At 36.3% G+C, this 15,122-nt stretch overlaps 5 protein-coding genes across 10 annotated transcripts; 2 read left to right on the top strand and 3 right to left on the bottom strand.

The window, feature by feature from the left end:
* Positions 1–185: 185 nt before the first annotated feature.
* On the bottom strand, positions 186–2,482 carry LOC105684588 (E3 SUMO-protein ligase NSE2-like). 4 transcript variants are annotated; one of them, XM_048651028.1, is made up of 5 exons: positions 2,352–2,482; positions 1,104–1,273; positions 931–1,024; positions 676–859; positions 186–602 (listed from the first exon to the last, which is right to left on the bottom strand). In XM_048651028.1, the coding sequence occupies exons 2-5, from the start codon at positions 1,230–1,232 to the stop codon at positions 503–505; spliced, it is 507 nt and encodes a 168-aa protein (XP_048506985.1). In that variant the 5' UTR covers positions 1,233–1,273; positions 2,352–2,482; the 3' UTR covers positions 186–502. The 4 variants fall into 4 exon arrangements, with proteins under 4 accessions (XP_048506985.1, XP_048506986.1, XP_012253473.2 ...); XM_048651029.1 differs by lacking the exon at positions 2,352–2,482 and adding an exon at positions 1,698–1,824; XM_012398050.3 differs by lacking the exon at positions 2,352–2,482 and adding an exon at positions 1,431–1,691.
* On the top strand, positions 1,747–4,018 carry LOC105684599. 2 transcript variants are annotated; one of them, XM_012398065.3, is made up of 4 exons: positions 1,747–1,884; positions 1,988–2,159; positions 2,313–2,571; positions 2,737–4,018. In XM_012398065.3, the coding sequence occupies exons 1-4, from the start codon at positions 1,880–1,882 to the stop codon at positions 3,564–3,566; spliced, it is 1,266 nt and encodes a 421-aa protein (XP_012253488.1). In that variant the 5' UTR covers positions 1,747–1,879; the 3' UTR covers positions 3,567–4,018. The 2 variants fall into 2 exon arrangements, with proteins under 2 accessions (XP_012253488.1, XP_048506983.1); XM_048651026.1 differs by having other exon boundaries at positions 1,751–1,884; positions 2,065–2,159.
* Positions 3,859–8,602, bottom strand: LOC105684596 (amidophosphoribosyltransferase-like). 2 transcript variants are annotated; one of them, XM_012398061.3, is made up of 8 exons: positions 8,444–8,602; positions 6,432–6,647; positions 6,003–6,295; positions 5,639–5,888; positions 5,230–5,463; positions 5,012–5,139; positions 4,716–4,937; positions 3,859–4,639 (listed from the first exon to the last, which is right to left on the bottom strand). In XM_012398061.3, exons 2-8 carry the CDS (start codon positions 6,634–6,636, stop codon positions 4,367–4,369), a joined length of 1,605 nt encoding a protein of 534 aa, XP_012253484.1. In that variant the 5' UTR covers positions 6,637–6,647; positions 8,444–8,602; the 3' UTR covers positions 3,859–4,366. The 2 variants fall into 2 exon arrangements, with proteins under 2 accessions (XP_012253484.1, XP_012253483.1); XM_012398060.3 differs by lacking the exon at positions 8,444–8,602 and adding an exon at positions 6,709–6,757.
* A 1,195-nt stretch (positions 8,603–9,797) lies between these two features.
* On the top strand, positions 9,798–12,770 carry LOC105684598 (bifunctional phosphoribosylaminoimidazole carboxylase/phosphoribosylaminoimidazole succinocarboxamide synthetase). Its single transcript, XM_012398064.3, has 6 exons — positions 9,798–9,902; positions 10,319–10,642; positions 10,714–11,057; positions 11,180–11,455; positions 11,687–11,831; positions 12,008–12,770. Exons 1-6 carry the CDS (start codon positions 9,893–9,895, stop codon positions 12,172–12,174), a joined length of 1,266 nt encoding a protein of 421 aa, XP_012253487.1. The 5' UTR covers positions 9,798–9,892; the 3' UTR covers positions 12,175–12,770.
* Positions 12,771–12,868: 98 nt separating this feature from the next.
* LOC105684597 (xaa-Pro aminopeptidase 3-like) lies at positions 12,869–15,065 on the bottom strand. Its single transcript, XM_012398062.3, has 4 exons — positions 14,878–15,065; positions 13,716–14,666; positions 13,236–13,598; positions 12,869–13,161 (listed from the first exon to the last, which is right to left on the bottom strand). The coding sequence occupies exons 1-4, from the start codon at positions 14,927–14,929 to the stop codon at positions 12,995–12,997; spliced, it is 1,533 nt and encodes a 510-aa protein (XP_012253485.2). The 5' UTR covers positions 14,930–15,065; the 3' UTR covers positions 12,869–12,994.
* Between the last annotated feature and the right edge of the window lie 57 nt (positions 15,066–15,122).

Genomic DNA, 15,122 nt, shown 5'->3' with positions numbered 1-15,122 from the left:
ATTCCACCAGACCGGCCCATGAGGGGGGCCCAACAACAGTGGTTTGAATAGGGCTTAACGGCGATCGTTCCACTTAAAAAAAAATCCCGAAACGAGCCGAGGACGCTACCTCATATAAGGTGGTTTGGAAACGCGTCATTTCAGGTTTCTTACCTCGAATACTGTGGCTCTGCAAATTGCATATCAATGTAGAAACTGAATTTTCATTTATTTGTAACTAAACAATATACATTTCAGAATTATCATTTAGGTTTATTGAACGTAAAGCGGAAAGTGAAAAATTTATTGATACAACTTCGACTCAGATTTTACGAGGATGGTTGCGGAGGATTATGGTCCGGTCTTGTGTTCATAAGATCTTAGCTGTAACATGATTCACCTATGGATGTAAAACTATTTTACTTGTGATTCAACATATTTCAAATAGTATCATAAAAAGTAAATCAGACCGAATCTGAATGGCACTTGAGCTTAAACTTTTCAAACAAATGAGACAACCTCGTTACTCGAAATTTTTTTCTAGATAATTTTTGGTAAGGATGTCAGTTTGAAGATGATCTGGTGATATCCAGTGTTTATTTGCACACCCAGCAACTGGACACCTGTTGAAAAAGGAAATGTTGTAAATCCAAGTTTTAAAATTGATTCCAGAATGATCTGACAGAGTTAGCTTACTTGGTACGACTGTTGTTCTTCAATAACGCTTGAATACTTGTCCTTTCATAAACATGACCACAAATAGTATTTGTGACTGGATCGACCATCCGTTTTTTTGTTATAGGATCAATGACATTAATTTCTTTTTGAGTCACAACCAGATCGTCATCTTCGATAGAAGCATTGCTTTTCGGTTGGGCTGCTGTTTTGGAAATATACATATGTATAAGTTAATTGGGAACAATTAGTTAAATGGTGTTCTATTTGCATTACCGTCCAGGAAGACACCAAGTTGATGTTTGAAGTCCAGAAATCTTTTATGCTTTGAAACACTTGTGTTAATGCCAGCTATTTCGTTTTTGAATTTCTGCAACCATTAGAAATACATATTTAGATTGTTTGTAGCAAATTTGAAATAATGGACTTGAAACCATGTACTATCATACTTGCAAAGTTTCTTCACAATCAAGTATTTCTGCCTCCTCACCAGGGTCATTTTGTTGAGCGGAGTAACTATCTAATATTTCACATGATCGTTGCAGTTTTGTATCCAACATACAACTTCTTTTAACCATGTCGGTTAGGTTATTTAATACCTTTTTCTGTTGCTCGTCATCTGCAATCAATCACACTTATTATACAATCTATATCGTAATTTCTATACATGCAATTTTTATAAGATAATGGAATACGAGTTGTTTTTACTCGTATATTCATAAATATTGAATGTCTCAAACATATTTTTCATAACTCAAATAGTGTACAAAACTCACCAACATAGCTGATGATATTAGCGGCTGTTTGTAAATACATATTGTACACCTCTTTAGATAATACATTCATACTCTCCATGTTAGGTTGTTAGTTTTAATCTGCTTAGATAAAGTTATTGTAGGACTTGTGTTCAATGGGGTGCGTGTGATGAATCGAAGACTGATTTTTTCATTCAGTATACCGCCAAAATCAAAAACTTTTGACAGCTCGTGCTACCGCTATCACGTGTGTCACGGAATCGAAGTACATACGTTGTACGTACATACCTTGTTATTGTGGTACCGTGGTGAAAACCCTAACCACTAACACAGGGAGCCATGCAGTGTTCCTTGCATGCTTGCTCGTGTATCAAAGTCGTGTATTTACCTCGGTTTGAATAGACATATGAAAAAGAACATTTCTATCGTTATAACTCTTTCGATGTGAATGATGATATTCATTGTGGGATATGAGGTGAGATCATCAGTTCATATTTGATCATTCCCAAATGAGAGGAGCAGAGTTTGATTCTCGGTTATTTAAATTTTCTTTATCAAACAATACGCATAACTGATAGGTTAGAAATGTCCGACTCTGAGGGCGGTAATTTATCCGAAGATGAAAATGAAATATTGGTATATGTTGAATTTGAAGGATACGTTGACAGTAGCACTTTCAAAAATGACAAACTCAAGCTTGACATTGCTGGTATCGACTCAGATTGTCCAATTATGCAGATCAACGGAAGGGTATGTGTAACTTCGATTACTGCTGTTTGCTATATCCTAGTATCGACTCTTTCCATTACCCTTTTGTGCAACTATTCAGTATCATCGAATTACTTGATCACTTTCCACTGGTTGATCTGATTCTTGTAAGTGGATGATTTTCATTTAATACAGTTCTACGAAGGCACCTATCATGATGCTGTCGGAACTTACATGTTTTTTGAGAAGGATGAATCACCAACTGTAGATGATCCAGTATTTGATACACCTCCAACGCTAAAATATTTTGCAAAAACAAGAAAGCTGCTCAAAATGGAAAGGGTGTTTGCTATGCAAAGAACTGAAGTCTTGGGAGATTCTGATCACAATTATTGCATCCCCAACATGGATACCATCCGAGAAGCAGGTGTACCACCGAAGTATCAAAATGATGGTAATAACTGTATCTATTTTGGCTGGAGTTTCTTCCTAATTAAAAAAACAGTTCAGTTCTAAGGAAGAACAATAAAGTCAGTACACAATATTGAAGCTATTTGAAGAATTGTAGTATTCAATAACAGGTAATTATTCCATAATCTAACACACTTGCATATTTTAGCTCTGCAGTTCTGGGAAAAAATGCGTAATGATAGGATGCAAGCATTAACTACATATTTAGAAAAGCAGCAGATTCGGGAAGAAAAGCGATTGCAGGGTATTGAGCTTGATTCTGAATCTGATGACGACAATCCATTTGCTATGTATAAACCAAAGAAGAGTAAAGACATGCAAACTACAGCCCAAAATGCGGAGTGGCAGTCAACCAAGTCAGATAGATTAGAAGACACTACCGAATCAGAAGATACAGACGTCACAAATATATTAAACAAGATAATGGAACTAGACCCACATCTAGGAGAGACTGAAAATTGCTCAAATAAACCTTTCCAGAAGTTGACAGTCATAGATCCTGGCCCGTCAACTTCCAAGCTTATTGATTCTGATAAGCCCTTGTTGGCTGTTAAAAAAAAAAAGAAAACATATAAAGTTACATCTAGAACACATCAAACAGACGTATTTAAAAAGCCAAATAAAAGAGCTCCAAGATCAAAGAAATCTGTGAATGTTTCTATATCAAGTCAAAATACAGATAAAAGTGGCCAACTTTATTCTCCACAATCCGAGGTAGAGTTGCTTGATACTGGAGACCAACAATCTCCACAAATGCTATCAAACACAAATGAGAGTGAAAAAGATCGTATACCGCCCCATGTAACGGGTACCAATATGAAGAACGTGTGTCTTGTATCGCGAAGATTGGAAAAACAAGCAAAACGTGAAGCTAAAATGAAAGAAATTTCAGAAAGGCTTAAAACACATAAAGAAGAATTATTAAAAATGAAGAATTCCAATAGATCGCTTCCAAATTCAGAGGCTAAAGATTTATAGCTTTGTAATTTCAAAGTTCAAAAATGAAATTGTGAAGCCCGAGTTGGTTGTATTATGTATTTCGGAAATTAAATTTGCTCTCTGTACTGATACTCTTGAAGGTATACGTTGAATAATTGATATCAATAATATGGCTTGCACTGTTGTTACCGGTTGGTGGAGAGACTTCTCGAATGAAGCTCAGTATCAAACAACCGGCTCCTCTGAAAATATGTCAACATTAACGTCACACCCTGCGCGCATCATATTAGGAAGAATAACGATTGAACCAATTTGTTCTCAAACCAGTTAGTAATATTAACAATGGTGAACCCATATATTTTTTTGTTTTCTGTAGTATGCGAGATATAAAGTACAAATTACATCATGTAAAAACACAAATTGTATAAAAGTATATCTAGGAATAATGATAATATTATTAAATTAATAAACAAATGTATGTTACATCAAAATCGCCTGTTTGCTAGGTTCATAGCATAAGGTTCGAAAAGATAACAGTACATTCATTTGGATCGAATGATGCACTGCCTTACATACACTAATTCGCTAAAAATGTACTTCATTGAGTTCACCTGGTCTACACTTTGTATGATATGTGTGCCTCGGGGTTACATGTGATATTATATTTGATCGTGCCATTGGGTCTATTTTTGCACAAAACAAGCATCAATCAGCAGTTTAACAAAGTTTTTAAGACACAGCATGATTGTACAGAAAAAAGGTACATCTAGGGTTAACGATGGTAGAATTATCAGTTACTCGAAAAACATAAGAACAAATATGTAACTAAATTTTGTAGTTTACCAATCCAAGTCACCCGCCAACTCATCGGGATATTCTCCGGTTAGGCATGCTGTGCAATGTCCAATATAATTGCAATCTCTATTGTCCATGCCGTGTCTCACTGCTTGAACTAGCCCCTTGACTGATAGATAAGTTAAGCTGTCAGCACCGACAGCTTTAGCTAGCTTCAAGTTGTCCAATTTATTCGCAACTAACTCTTCACGTGTTGGAATATTTATTCCCATATAACAGGGGTATTTGAGCGGCGGTGAAGCAATTCTTATATGCACCTTAAAATAGTTTTCGAATTATTGAAATCGATACAGGATTAAAATTTTGACATTTCGTCTGATGAAAATCGTATACCTCTTTAACACCAGCATCACGCAAGAGTTTGATGATAGGACCAATCGTGTTACCTCTGACAATTGAGTCATCGATTAATATAAGACGTTTTCCTTTAACATTCTCTGACAATGCACCAAACTTTTTAGCAACTCCTAGCTGTCTCAATCTTGTGCTCGGCTGAATAAAGGTTCTACCGACATATCTATTTTTGCACAGTACCTCAGCAAATGGTATCATTGACTGAAATTATTAAAGAGAATGTCTGTAAAAGTGTATAATAAACCCAAAACGATGACTTGAAAATTGCTGTTCACCTGTCTAGCATATCCATGAGCTGCTGCTGTTCCAGACTCAGGAACTGAACTTACAATATCACCCTCTACAGGAGATTCGATGGCTAATACTTTTCCACACTCCATTCTGACAGAGTACACCATCTGACCTGCAATGAACGAGTTTCAAAAGATCATAACAAATTTTATACAGTTCAAAATTTACATAAATTGCCTCGTCAAGGTGGTGATCTACCTACCTTCAAAAATACTGTCACTACGTGCAAAGTACACATATTCAAATATACAAAATGCTTGTGGCTTTTTGTCTGGTCTTTCAACAATATCAATGGTTTTAATTCCTTCCCGGGTGAGTTCGACGATTTCACCTGGGAAAACTTCTCGAACGTATCTAGCACCGATACTTAAAAAGCCACACGACTCGGAGGAGATCACCCAACCATCAGCCTCATCGTCATCATCTGATTCGTTGGCTGTGAAACAAGGCAGACATTTATTTTCATATTTATCAAGTTTGTGCAACCTACAACAAACACTGGAGATCAATTCATTCTACATGAGATATGCTAGTCATGGTTATTGAATTGTCATGGAATCAACCTATTGAGAATCTAGCTCAAACCACATGCATTTGCCACCACCACCCACCAAGGTTACCGATGGGAACAATTTTTCCTAGACAGAGAGGTCGGTTTCCATATGGATCTCGGACTCCATAAATTCTGTCTCGATGCATAATGACCAGAGAATAGGACAATGGAGCCAGTTGCATCAGATGTTTGATTCGTGCTGGCCAATCGGGTCCGCTAATTTCACCTTCTGGAGGATTGAGACATAAAGCTTGTGTGATGAGTTCTGAATCAGAATGCGTTGATAATCCAACTCCTCGACTGAGTACCTGTGATGAAAGCAATAAAAGGGTAAGAGACTGAATTGAGAGATAATCACAAAGATATTAATTTGCAGATCTGGCATTAGTTAGGATTTATATAGGAAAAAAACTATTGCCAACCATCTTCCTGAGAGATTCCGTGTTAACCAACTCCCCGTTGTGTGCCACAGCAAGTGCTCCGTGAGCTGTGTGAACGACAAATGGCTGACAATTAACTTCTTCGCTTGCAGCGCTTGTACTGTACCTCGTATGGCCTATTCCTAAATTTCCCCTCAATCTTCTAATATTTTCGTCATTGAAAATATTGCTAATCATTCCCATTCCCTTGTGAACGTGGAATGATTTTGCGCAAACACCTTTACTTGTCACAATTCCTGCACTCTCTTGACCTCGATGCTGCAGAGCTACGAGCCCTGCATATAAATTAATACTTGGTTAATATATTACAGATCAAATGTCACAATCATGGCAAGGACAGTTCCAAAAATGTCTTCTTCACATACATTTCACTCTACTCCGTCTATACTTGGAATTTTATGCTGGGTTTACCTAAACAAATGACTTGTGCAACATCGACCTGCGACGGCCAGTCACCAGCAGCAATGCATCCAAAAACACCACACTCATGTGTTAATCCAGATGACTTTTGTCCACGAGTTTCACCCTTACTACGAGGTCGCCTCGGTTTGATGGTTTGCACAGTTAGTCGAGACAGTGCTTCGTTGCAATCATCTTCCTGCTTATCACAGGACATGTTTGCTGATCCTGTAACACAAAAGGTGAACTATGACAATCCATAATCAAAATTTATTTTCTGAACCATTACCTGAGTTTAAATTTTGTAGTTTGTAGTAATTCATGGAAGTAATATTAATTATGATTATTCAATTTCATGATATCCAAAGAAACGCGCGGCTATAAATTGATTTCATAAAAATTTGATATTACAATCTTAACGATGTATTGCGTAATTTGTAATACGTGTTATAATTTTCACAGAGTAAACAGATATCGGGGCAAAGTCACAGGGAGATAAATAAAGCTTCAACTGCCTCTAACATGTTGAACAGCTTTGCATTAAAAAAAAAAAAAAAAAAAAAAAACGGCGAACGTTAGATCAACCATTTGGATATTAGATGTAGAATAGTATCCTCCGAATGATTAATATTCTAACAACTATTTCATTTTTTATTTTCCGATCAAAGTAGATGATTTTTAAGTTCGTCAAAAGATTTCCAGACCATTTTACGAATTTACGTACACAATCTTGTTGTTACAAAAAACATACTCCCAGTCTAATGTTGCAACAAATGTAGAATGGAATCTTATATTCTTGTTTACTCTTATCGATCTTTACATGAACAAAAAACAATGATACATGCCTCGGTGTAATCAATAAATAATAAACAGAATATTGCTAATACGAATAGAAGTGGAATTCGATTGCAAAATATGAGACAAGTATAACGCGTATTATGGTACATTCCATTTTGATAAGAAGACCCCCTGGCGATCACAAGTTAACCCGGCCTATTATCACGCGACTTCATAAACTTTTGACCCCCGCGAATATATCTTTATTGCGTTTTTCTTTTTTCAAATAAACTTGAAATTTTTTTCTAAATGTTGTAATTTCGCAGCGTCTTTCGTCATTTTACAAAATGTAAGAAGTGTCCAGATTATTTGCGATATAAATTCAAACACGATATATAATTAGCAAAAAAAAATAAAACTTGCACGGAAGACTGTAAGGTATATGAAATGTGGCTTTGCTTTAGTTGGATGCACATTTGATTGGTCATTGGAATACCTTGAGGCCAAACTATTTTTGCTACAATTATACATAGAGATCATTAAGCATGCAACATTTAATTGATAGGGCATAGGATCTTGTCTTCAAATTATCGTTCCAAACAGATTAGATCAAGATGCTGTTATAAGTGAGCGTAACAATAGTCAATTATCATTGGTAAAAGAGGTATTACGCCTATTTGTACTATCTAGATATGTACTAGATATTTACACATGCGACATCCACGTGGTGTGAAATTGTAAGTTCAAGGGCGATCACGCGCAAATCTCTTTAAATATAACTACAGCAAAAAATCCTTAAGACGTTCTGATTTAAGTGTTGTGTGTATGTCAATTGAAAATCAAATAGGATTGACGAATACGGATCCACAATATAATGCGTAGGGTATCATACTTGAAATTTTATGAATAAAATGCTACGCGCATAGATTAGTTAGCTGCTCGAATGACATGGTATGTGGTAAAAAGAAATGAATATACGAATAATTTTGCCCTTATTTAAAATGCAGATTTATCGCGATCCACATAAATACTTTCTGACAAGACGGTACAGCGTTATAATGGACACCTGTTGCCGAAACGCATGAGCATTGTACATTGTGACGTAAAATTTATGTTGGAGATGAATTTTTTTCATAATTTTGAATGTTGGTTCGTCAGAACCGCTTTCGAATGCTAGCCAAACTTTGGTTTATAATGTTGGATTAAACATAGCATAATACATGGATAATTCTAATTCATGTACTCACAATATTCCTTTGGTGAAACGTGTTGCAGATTACCAAAGCGCCAAACCAACGTGCTTACGAGTCGGTCGCGTGGGTTAGAATGATCCGTGAAGACCAATGAGAAATAGTTTTTCGAGTGGAGGGGCCTCCCAACTCTGAACACTCGACCAGCTTCTTCGAGTTCGTATTATTTTATCTCTTTAATATTATACCCTGCTCTTGTACATGTACCAAAGCGATTTCATATGCGAAACAACAACGTATTGGGCCCCCTCCCCTTGCAAGAATCAAAAAACATATTTCAACAAGTACAATTTCTAATGACGCACATTTGCCCGCCCGTTCAATATAAATAGGTATCTACACAGATTAAATTTGCTTTCAGGAATCGTAAACATTGATAAGATTATGCGATCTTAATTCATCTGAAATTCCGACCCTTATAATTGCAACGTAAAGTTTCATCTTCATAGACCTAATTGCCACTCTATTTTGTTTTTCGCTAGAGTAATTTTCCGACATGACTTATGAATTGACATCGATTTCATCTGTAGTGGTATTGTTAATTGATCATCATTCATTGCATTTTCTCCTAGTACGTACTGGCGATAATTTTTATAATTGACCATTATTGTTGTCATCAATTACATTAACGGACTACTGCTCGTGTACAGATGCCAAGAGCTGACCGTTAATGAAGTGTGTGCTCTGTACGCATACATATATTCTTATATCAAATATAATTATCAATTGTTAAGCAATGTGGTCGAATGACGCATTAGATCTCCGAGGGAGTTTGGTATTCTGCATATTCTCCTTGTTTAAAATATTCAGGAATTTGAGCAAGCTCTGCCAGCCAACAATTGGCTTATTTTCAAGATCGGTATCTTGTAAAAAACAAAATATTTCGACCAGTGAACCGGCCGGCCGATACTCCCTTTTTTATTTTTTCCTCCTGCAAAATTCCGACTTTTCGACTCCCTTTGCAGACTTTCAGACATTGTTTGTTCGTATATCGACGTTTTACTACAGTATGAAGAATGTTTCAGAGAATCTTTCCAAATTTCAGTAGCTGAATTGAACAATCGATTAGACCATGCTGTGTAGGCTCTTTTCAGCTTACGAGATAACTATTAGAATTTTTCAAATAGAACAAAATCAATTATCGAATTGTCCAGACAGTTCCAGGTCCTCTAACGTCCTCTAGATAATCATGCCACAATTCTAATCCGTGTCGATGTAGGATTAAACATTTTCTTATCTCAAGATATAATAAATTAAATTAAAGAAAAAGTCAATGTTTCCCAGGGGTATCATATTATTACATAGATATGTATTGCGTGAATGATAACATAAAATTTTAACCAATCGGCAGTTTGAACACTTGGTGGGGACATTGAAACCGATCCGTCGTCTTTGGAGCTCGTCTTGCAAACGTTGCAGTAGTCGGCACATCTGTAAGAGCGAATCATGTCTCATAGTAAGTCACATATTGCATTCACTGTATACGTATTTACAATTCCCCTAATCATGCTTTACTAGCCCAAAGAATCAGGGCAATTAAAAATTAGATAAAGATGCATTAGGAAAACGAGATGATTATACTCCACAAGCACGTGGTATGTGATTTTTCACTCGACTGTACATATAATCGGTTCGACCTTGTGACAATACGGGCATCTCGACGTAGGGCCAGTTCCAAAAATCTTAACTGATTCAATGAATTATCGAAAAATAAAGAGTTACGTGAAATTATTTAATGGACCCGCACATTGTGTTTATGAAGTCCCTGATATTATTGACCCTAGTTTTCATTATAATGTATAAGCAGAAATTTTGTACTGACAATGAGCAAAACTTTGCAAACATTTTAAATTATATCTATTTGTTATGTAGAATACAAGCTCGGTAAGCTCATCATCGAAGGAAAGACCAAACAGGTCTTCGAATTAGCGGACAATCCTGAATTATGTTTGCTGCAAAACAAGGATCGCATTACCGCAGGAGACGGCGTGAAAGCCCATGATTTGGAAGGAAAAGCAGCTATTAGTAATGCCACAAACAATAAAGTCTTCGAATTATTGAATCAGGCAGGCATTAAAACAGCTTATGTTCAAATTGCGGATGAAACTTCTTCCATATCAAAGAAATGTGAAATGATCCCGATAGAATGGGTCACCAGAAGATTAGCTACTGGAAGTTTCATCAAAAGGCGTACAGGTACCTAACAAAATCTATTAAAACCATTCATTACTTTTCTTAATATAATAAGCTCTTAACTCTTGACTCAGGGGTGCCAGAAGGATATAGATTCAATCCACCGCTCCAAGAAACATTCTTTAAAGATGACGCTAATCATGATCCACAGTGGACCGAAGAGCAAATTATCTCTGCCAATTTCAAAGTGAACAATGTTCTAATCGGTCGAGATGAAGTCGACATTATGAGGCGTACGACTATTGCTGTTTTTGAAGTACTTGAAAGAGCTTGGGCTACGAGAGACTGTGCTCTTATAGACATGAAGATTGAATTTGGCGTTGATAGCAATGGCGATATCTTAGTGGCTGATGTTATTGACAGCGATTCCTGGAGACTCTGGCCCTCCGGTGACAAGAGATTAATGAAAGATAAGCAGGTGATGGCTTGAGAGCATATCTATCATTTAGGAAAATTTAATGCACATGATCACACGAGTCATGTTTCATAAATTACCTGAGATTTGTTTTACTGATTTCAACATGATTATGTTATCCACAGGTGTACAGAAATTTGACATCTGTCACACAAGCTGATTTGGATACTGTTAAGCGCAATTTTAAGTGGGTTGTGGATCAGCTTGAACATCTTGTTCCACCACCAAGTTCATTGGTAGTGATCCTTATGGGTTCACCATCTGATGAAGAACATTGCAGAAAAATTGCGAAGCATGCTCAAGCCTTAGGGTTGAGAGCTGAACTCAGAGTTAGCAGTGCCCATAAAGCAACTGAAGAAACGCTCCGAATTCTTGCCGAATATGAAGGAAGTGGTGAAAAGGTACCAGTAGACTGACGGAGGTCATCATTTTCACATTGATCTTTCTGAATGACATTTACGAATTAACTTGAATTTTAAATCTTTCAACATTGTAAGAATTATTTCCGACAAAAAGTCTCACTTGAGACAACAGCAAGCTGCTTCAGAGATAGTGTAATCTACATTGGCAGTTAACAATTATTATCAAACATTGTTTGTGCATACTTTATCTGAATCATTTGTTTTGTCTAGGTGGTGCTGATTGCTGTGGCGGGGAGAAGTAATGGATTGGGTCCTGTTCTCTCTGGCAATACTCCCTTCCCTGTCATCAATTGTCCTCCGGTGAAGCCTGACAACGTTGCTCAAGACATTTGGTCATCTCTTAACGTACCTTCAGGTAAGTTTTTTTATCGTTCATTTATCGAAATCTTAATCTAAGGATAACACCACATTTCGACTATTAAACCATCTGAGTCGAATACCTAAAGTTTCCAACGTGTTTTGTACATGTTATATCAAAATTAGAATTTTGTAAGTGATCTAACCAACGTTCGATATGTTTTGGAATCGCAGGACTCGGTTGCACAACGGTTTTGTATCCTGAAAGTGCAGCATTGGCAGCAGCACAAATTCATGCACTGCATGATCATCTCGTATGGTCACGTTTACGAGTGAAGCAATTAACGAACTTTGTTACTCTGAAGTATGCTGACAAGAAACTTAGAAGCCTGAAGCTTTAAACTTGTGACAGCTGCCTTCTTTTGGATATTTTTTACTTTTGTTGTACCCTTAAAATATACTGAATTACTTGGGAAATATCCTGCATCAATTGCAAGTTATTGAAGAAAATTCACAGTGCATCTGTGTGACTATTATTGATCTATATAAGATATAAGTTTAATTTTTTTCATACCATTTACATTGTAGAACAAAAAAATGTTGATAAATTTCTATTTCTGCTATTGTAATGAAAAATAATTTCTAGGACGCTTAAATTTTTCGACTTTGAACTCTATGATAATTACGATTTCAGAAACTCATCCCGAATCTCAATCTCCCTATTTTGATTGTGTTATTTTTCACGTCAGAATTCTGAAGTCAGGTCTTTGCTGTAGGTTTGGATTGTGTAAGTTGCAACACATCACATCGTAAATGTTTATGGTAGCTGTACTCGTGTATGCAATACTGTTGTTTTTACTAGTAGCGCTCTATTGGATGCAAGTTTATAACACTACAATGTCTCCCTTGAAACAAGTTTTCGAGTAAATTTATTCCACTCGAAGTTTTTATAATAAGTTTGTATGCTAAAGATTCAAATAAAATTACCATTAGAAAACTTTTGAATATTGTTCTCTCAAGTTGTGGACTTGAAAAGGAGAACTGAACTATTCTCCAATAGGCACCGCTAACTCAAGGTGGAGTAAAAAAAAGATATCCATTAGATTTCCATTTATTTTTTTTAGTAACTCAACAGAGTTGTTCACTTTATTGTAGTCAACTGCTGTTCCATCCCTTTATAAATCCGTAAAATGTAAAAACATATCAAGGAAGTCCTCACTATCATTGGTTACTCTTGGCTAAAGCCTCGATTTCATGAACTTCCTTAGGACAATTTTTGGTCAAAACGACTGGGCCATCTGCAGTTATCAAAATATCATCTTCGATTCGTATTCCAAGTCCATGAAATTCGGGAGGAGCTAATTTATTTCTAGCATTCACGTAAATACCTGCAAAAGTAATTGGAGCATCATGAATAATTCAGTACCAAATTATTATCAATTACCACTCATTTACGACTGACCTGGTTCAACGGTAACGATCATCCCAGGTCGTACTTTTATCGATCGAGATATTTTTCCAGTATCATGTACATCCATACCTAAGTAATGGCTAGCATGATGGGGACAATAAGAAAATGCAGCAGCCAATAGTTTATCGTGGCCAACACTCTTAGGTATTAATCCCACATCTTGCAATCTTTTTCCCATGAGTAAACACATTTCATGGAATATGGAATCTAGTGTAGGCATATTTCTAAGTTTTTCAATCAGTTCCTTTTGAATATCGAGTACAACCTCATACAAGATTCTTTGCTGAGGGGTAAAGGTACCGTTTATTGGCCATGTCCTTGTTATATCTGATGAGTAACCGTGATACTCACAACCTGTATTTGGAATGATAGGTAAAATGAGTAATCAGAAACTGGCAAAGTGAGCAAAAGATGATCAATTCAGTATTGATTATGTGAAAAGCTATAAGTTTGATTAATGTAATTACCAACCAGCATCCATCAGAACCATATCTCCATCTGCTACAACTTGATTGTTTGTGATATAATGTATTACATTAGCATTATTTCCACTTGCTACCACAGGTGGGTATGCCAAATATTCAGCGCCATTCATTCTGCATTCATAATCGACAGTAGCAAATATCTGATGCTCGGTCATTCCAGGTTTTGAGATTGCAATTGTTTTGGCAATAGCTGCAGAAGCGATATCACAACTTTCATGCATGAGTTTAATCTCAGCTGCAGTCTTGATCAGTCTAATATCGTGTATGAATGTTTTCAGTGAATCAAATACCTGTTTTGCAGATTGACTTAGAAAGTTGGATAATTTTTTCTCAAGTTCTGGCTGTACTACTTCTGTATGATCGTACCAAACAATTGTGTTTTTGTTCTCTCGAAGAAAGGACTTGATGTAATTCTCAAATTCTGATGTAGGCAGTGCTTGATCAACCCCAAACATGTAGGTAGCAGCATCGACTCCTGTTCTCGGGCCATCCCATAACTCAGATTGTGAGTCCTTTTGTCGTACAAATAACGTTGATGAACAATTATCATTGTTCACAGTCATGACCAAAACACTGTCAGGTTCTTGACAACCGGTGAAGTAGAGAAAATCCGTATTTTGTCTGAACACATAAGGGATTTTTTCTGACATATAAACTTTGCTAGCTGAAGGAATAATCAGAAGATGGGTTCGATCTGGCATCTGTGATAGAGATGAATCTTTCTGGATATTTTCTATTAGCTTAGATCTGCGATGTTTGAAATCCTCTAACAAGATACCAGGTAACAATTCACCTCTTCTGATGAGATGTGGATGGGTAGCTGCCGTTGGTTGACCATAGCTTCGTTGTAGAAAATTTATATTCCGGTTTTGTAATGTGACATTTTTCGATATTTCTACATTTGTTGAATATTTGAGCCTTATTCGGTGTCCTAGTGCTGCAAAATTTGAATCACAAAATTAATTATGAACAAATGGTTCAATAAACTTGTATTTGAGGACGATAGCTATTGCTTGTCAACTCTAATTCATGTTTCATCTTAATTTAAATTCCATTTGAACCAAATTACACTAAACCCAATGAATGTGACATAACCCATCATTTACAATAACGTGTAGTTTCATGATATGGATTTTTAATATACCTACCAAGCTTATTTGAACATAGTTTCACTAGTTTATTGACGAGGTACATTTTCATGCTGTTGTTATGTGGTTAAATTTACATAAACAGAAATGTTTCATTTTGCCCAGCAGACCACAACTAAAATTTAAAGGTCTCGACCAAGTGCTTGTGAATGCTGTGCCATTGTCAAATTCTTGATGCTCATTGGTTAATACAAAAAGTAATCTGCTAGTGGAACGGTATGTTTACGTTCAGCGTTGACTGAAGA

This window comes from Athalia rosae, chromosome 2 (genome assembly GCF_917208135.1).
Source record: "Athalia rosae chromosome 2, iyAthRosa1.1, whole genome shotgun sequence".
NCBI classification, from domain to species: Eukaryota; Metazoa; Arthropoda; class Insecta; order Hymenoptera; family Athaliidae; genus Athalia; species Athalia rosae.
The sequence above is the reverse complement of the archived record's forward strand: the minus strand, read 5'-3'. Positions and strand labels throughout refer to the sequence as shown.